The sequence below is a fragment of the Morus notabilis genome, unplaced genomic scaffold (assembly GCF_000414095.1).
Source record: "Morus notabilis unplaced genomic scaffold, ASM41409v2 Scaffold333, whole genome shotgun sequence".
Taxonomy (NCBI): domain Eukaryota; kingdom Viridiplantae; phylum Streptophyta; class Magnoliopsida; order Rosales; family Moraceae; genus Morus; species Morus notabilis.
In genome coordinates, this window is record NW_010363630.1 from 98,762 (window position 1) to 104,602 (window position 5,841).

The window sequence follows — 5,841 nt, forward strand, 5'->3', positions numbered from 1 at the left end:
TTGAAGAGTTGAGCCCGTTTTGGTGGGATGGTTTTATCCTATCCTTTCCACATCAGATCCAAAAAGGGAATCCTTTCCGTTTAATATAATCACATAAATCCATTTAATAATTTTAAAAGCTCCTAGTTGGCAGGGATAAATTTTATGGATATTTGGTTATTGTTTTAGCTAAATTTTAATGTTCGCCACGCGCGTATTAACTCCAAAATGCATTGATCTTACGTAAAAAAAAAAAAAATGCAAATGTTTTATGAGTTGGTGGAATTTTGTTGAAGTAAGTTTGAAAAATGGTGGGAGGGAATTTGGTAAAAGAATCTAGTAACTTCTAAAATATAGGACTAATATCCATTATCCAATCAAAACCTTGGTTTTTGTTACTAATTGTTCATTGTTTTTCTTGTACTAGTAATAATTCTTTTGGCTCATTTTCTTCTTACCTTAATTTCTAAAATATACGACTAATCTCCAATATAAACATTTGTTTTGTTACCAAGGTTCATTGTTTTTTTTTTGTACTAATAAATATTCTTTCGGTTCATTTTCTTCCCACCTTAATTTCTAAAATATAGGACTAATCTCCAATATAAACCTTTGTTTTCTTAGTGACGTTCATTTTGTTTTCCTTGTAAAAATAATTATTCTTTTGGTTCATTTTCTTCTTACATTCTCCCAAGAAAAGAATTTCCTTCATAATTGAGATAGAAGTGGTACATACTTTTGTGCTCTCGAAGCTTATAATCTTTTTATTTTGCTAATACTATAATACTATAATACACAATACACATAAGCATAATTCTCTTGAGATCTAAAAATCCATAAAATGACAATAAAAGTCGTATAAGCAATAATCCTCCATTAGACTTGGATTTTCAAAATGACGGAAAGTTGAAAATCCACCTCCTAAATCTCCAATCTTCAATAACTTTAAAAAACACGTGATTCTTTTAATTTTCGAAAACAAAATATATATATATATATATATGTTTGTCGTTGACCAACTCTCCCGTGCGCGCGTCGCAGCTTAAACCCAAACAACATCATCGCTTCGCTGTCAAATGACTTAACTTTCTCTCTCTAGAGTTTGTTTCTCTCTCTTCTTTGCTCTGTCTATAAAAGCACCTAGACAGAGAAGAGCCTTCCTTGCCAACGCCTATTCTCATTGTCACAAACAATCTCACACGAAAAGACTCCATTTTTTTCCCACGTCCAAGCTCTGATATTTCTCTCTCTCTTTCTCAAGAAAATGGAAACGGATTCAATCACTATCGACGATCTCTACGGCATTTCTCCGGTGAAGTCCGATCTCCGCCGCGAACTGCCGGAATCCGACGTCCGTATTCTCACCTCCGGTGGACTTAAAATCCCCGTCCACTCTAGCGTTCTGGTAAGCTTAACAATCCAAATCTTCAGTAATTTGAGGAAAAAAAAGTATTTTTTCGACAAAAAGTTCTTAAAGATCTGATTTTCATTTTTTGTTACGATTTATTGAAGGCTTCGATTTCGCCGGTGTTCGAGAGCATCATAGACCGGCCACGTAAGCACCAGGGCTCCGAGAAAGTCATTCCGATCCTCGGCGTTCCTCGCATCGCCGTCGTTTCGTTCGTTCGGTTCCTCTACTCCTCTAGGTCAGTGATTTTCCTCGTTTAATCTCGGCCGCCGGATTCCCCGTCGTTGAATCAAACGGTCGATGCAATAAGATCGTGTAGATTCTGTACGCTTAAATAAAAAGTAAAAAAAAAAAAAGATTCTTTACGTGATGAAGAATATTCAAGAAGCTTCCTTGGTGGAACCAAAACTCTCTTTTTTGGCGGCGGTGTAAATTAAAATTCGTCTTAATTATCGGTATTAACAAAAATGGGTCAAATTTTAAAAGGAAAAAAAGTTGGATTTCGCCTTGAATTTTGTCGTTTTTTAGGTTTCGGGGGGAATATTTTGGAATGACGAAAATGCCCCTCGTTCAGGTGCGCGGAGGAGCATTTGGAGAAGTATGGAATCCACCTCCTGGCGCTGTCCCATGTTTACCTGGTCCCACATCTGAAGCAGATCTGCAGCAAGCACTTGGCTCAACGGCTGACGACAGACAACGTGGTGGACGTCCTCCAATTTGCCAGGCTCTGCGACGCGCCCGATCTTTACCTCAAGTGCATGAAGCTCGTTTCTAACCATTTCAAGGCCGTGGAGAGCACCGAGGGATGGAAATTCCTCCAAGACCACGATCCCTGGCTTGAGCTTGAAATCTTGCAGTTCATCGACGAGGCCGAAACGGTAATTTCCTTAGTTCATCACATAAAAATTTTTGAATTTTGACGAACTACAAAGTTTATGAGATTTTTACACTTGGTAGGTTCCGTTTCGAACGGTAGATGTTTCTATCAATTTTGTATATTTGTTGTTTTGTGGTGTGATTTTGATAAAATTTAACGTTTAAAAGTACCAGTTTCTATTAATTTTACATGTTTTTCGTTCAGAAGTGCCGTTTTAATAAAATTTAACGTTTATGAACCTCAAAAATTTTTATGATTTTTTAAAGTTGATATACGGATTAGATTTTTGTGATTACTAGTGAAATGACTAAACTGGGCAATAATTATTTTTGGAAACAGAGGAGGAAGAGGACAAGAAGGCACAGGGAAGCACAGAGCCTGTATTTACAGCTGAGCGAGGCCATGGAGTGCTTGGAGCACATATGCACAGAAGGGTGCACGAGTGTTGGGCCGTATGACGTGGAGCCCGAGAGGAAGAAAGGCCCATGCAGCAAATACGCCACGTGTTATGCTATCCAGCTGTCAATTAAACACTTTGCCACGTGTCAGAAGAGGGTCAATGGAGGTTGCTTACGTTGCAAGCGGATGTGGCAGCTTCTGAGGCTCCACTCGTCCATCTGTGAACAATCCGACTCATGCAGAGTTCCTCTCTGCAGGTAAATCAACATTTCTATTTTTTTTGTTTTCTATATAAAACCATTTGATGCCAAATTTATAATTAAAGAAAAGGGAAAATATTAAAAAAATGACCTTTTATTTGAGCTTTTAGGGTACAATTTCTTTTTTTTTTTTTTGTTGTGGTGGTAATCTATGAAGGGTTTAGAATGAACATATGGTGGCCAAATTGCTTTACCTTCTTTTGTCGTTTTTGATAAAGTTTTTCAAAACTATTGGATCATAATTCTCAAATTTTGGTTGCCTGTAGTGGGTTTTTGGAAGAATTTAAAGTCTAATGTAGTTGTCTCATCTGGTTGCTAAGATTTTTTGAAGTGCTTTTCACGTGATTTAATTTTACTGCAATAAAGTTGTATCAATCATCAATCAGGAAAAGTCAATCAAATGAGCCATTTTTTTTTCCCGACGAATCCCTGCTATGCTACTGATATTTTTTTGTAGGTGCGACTGTTGGTCTGTCACAATCATTTAAGCTGTATATTCGAAAGTATATACATAAAAAAAAAAAAAATTTCTTGGGTTCTGAAAATCGTGTCTAGAAGAAGCTTATTATCTCCCCAACAAGATTCATCCATAAAATCATGGGATTGTGCACACCCCACTTGTTGAGAGGAACAGGACATGATACATCACACCGTGCCAATAAAGCCGGAAAATAAGGATTCTTAACACTGGAAAGAAAAAAGTGCACATTTTTTCTCCAGGCCTTATCAATCTTTTATTTATTTCTTTGATTCATTACAAGAAAATGAAAAAGTTGATAGGATCATTATCATACCGAATATACCCTTAACAACCGGCCCTGGCAGGTATAAATATCTCTTAGGTTGGAAGGATTTTTTTTTCTTTTGTTTGGTGAGTGTCTATTATATTGAAAAGATAGAATATGAGAGACCGATAATGATTATGCTCATAAATATCGTTTAATTCAAGCCTTAAACCCAATATCAATTATTTTCACATGTCATTTCTGAGGCATTGGTTGGCCTTGGCCACCATGTTTGGCTTGTCGTTTCTTTTCATTTCTCTTTTTTCTGCTTTGTTTGCATGTAAATTATGAAGCCGTTGGTGGGCCCTACTTTTCATAGCACTGATTGGTGTTTTGTTTTTGGCTAAATGGACAGGCAATTCAAGCTTAGAATGTTGCAAGAGAAAAGGAGAGATGATTCGAGATGGAAACTACTTGTGAAGAAGGTCGTTTCTGCCAAAACCATATCTTCATTGTCTCTGTCTAAAAGGAGGAGAGAAGAAGAAGAAGAATAAGAGCAAAGAGTGTAATGTTATAAAAAAAAAAGTCGTTTTCCTTGCTACAAGTTTTAGTGGTGACAAGGGTCAGAGAAGTACTGCGATATTTGTTTGCAAAGTGACAAAAGAGTGTATTATAAAGGATCACTTGTAAATGGGATTTTCCCTTTTCCTTTTTTTTATTTTTATTTTTATAAATAACTTAGTGTGGTTCATCTTTAAGAATAATTAGTTAAAAAGTAACCCCATTTAAGGGTTGTGGCAGCTTGTGTACCGATAAAGAGGCAGTAGATGGGGTGGAATTGCCTGTAATTTTGGATCCCCCTTATTTATGTAAATGCGAGTACATCATCTTTTTTTTTTTTTCCTTTTTTATCCCCACATACCTTTATCAAACATTTGTCCACAAAATAACAGAGAATTTTGCAGAAGGGTATAAAAAAAACATACTCTAACAGTATAATGCAGTATTATTCAGTCATCATATTTATTCAACGAACGAAACTTGATAAAATCTAACATATCATGACTTTACCTATTGGTAAGATATATTTTCTTTTTTTTTCCCCCCCCCAAGATTCTCTCTAAATAAAGTGTTTCGGTGACTTTAAAAATTCATCCATGGAACCAACATGGTAGCTAGAAAAAGCATGAACACAATGATTTTCCAAGAAAAATAATGTGCTTTTTCATGGCCCCCCCATGGTGCCATTTATGTTGCCCTGGTAAGGGCCTCATTATGTGTGGCCTGAATATGCGAAAGTTATATGGGATTCTCATTCTCCACCATTGACCAGAACAAAGAAAGCAGTTCACACAAGGACTTTGCTTAAAAAAATGGAGACATTAAAGCATATACCACTTAAAATTGTAGGAAGAACCACAGATTAGTTTACATAGCAAATGTCAAATTTTGCAGCCAATGTAGGGAAGCGTGTTGTCTAAACTTTATTAGAAAGTATGATCATACAAACACTCTGCACTAACCTTCAATATTTGATGCCTTAACCTCTTTAATTAGACAAGGAATGTACACAAGGGTCCGTTTAGTTCGCTGATTCGAGTTTTTAATTTGAGTTGAGATGTAATTTTAAGTGAGAACTTTTTACTGTAGCAAAAAAGTTAGATGTGATTGTTTGTGAGAGCTTTTTACTGTAGCAAAACTCGAATTCTAAACTCGAATCAACGAAATGAACGGTTAAATAGGTAAAGGTTTGTGGATTCAAATCACATGTCAAATTTTAGTGTGTAGAATAGTGTTTAATCAATCAAATTGTGCCACATCATTTAAAAAATTGCAATATCTCTTTAATTAACTTTTTGTTGTTTTGATATTTAAATATATTAAATCACGTGTCCCATTGTAATTGATTAGACACCAATTGGTACAACAAAAATTCCACAACATATTTGAGTCCAAGTTAATTTAACAAACCATAATTAATTACCTTAGATGTCGAGTATTAGCATATTTCAGTTGATCTTGTTTCTGTGGCTGATGTAAGAGATATGGTCCATATGGAGCCTATTTCCTTCATATTCGTTTAAGCAGCCAGGCTGTAATACTAATCACAAATGCTTGTAATTATATGCCAATTATAATGCTAAGAACATCGATAATGATGTTTGATAAAGACCGTGAGCAAATGAGAGCACA

The 5,841-nt window shown here is 35.7% G+C and overlaps 1 protein-coding gene across 1 annotated transcript; it reads left to right on the forward strand.

The window, feature by feature from the left end:
- Positions 1-1,125: 1,125 nt before the first annotated feature.
- On the forward strand, positions 1,126-4,382 carry LOC21401894 (BTB/POZ and TAZ domain-containing protein 1). The gene is made up of 5 exons (XM_010104618.2): positions 1,126-1,384; positions 1,492-1,625; positions 1,962-2,265; positions 2,604-2,920; positions 4,064-4,382. Exons 1-5 carry the CDS (start codon positions 1,244-1,246, stop codon positions 4,200-4,202), a joined length of 1,035 nt encoding a protein of 344 aa, XP_010102920.1. The 5' UTR covers positions 1,126-1,243; the 3' UTR covers positions 4,203-4,382.
- The last annotated feature ends 1,459 nt before the right edge of the window (positions 4,383-5,841 follow it).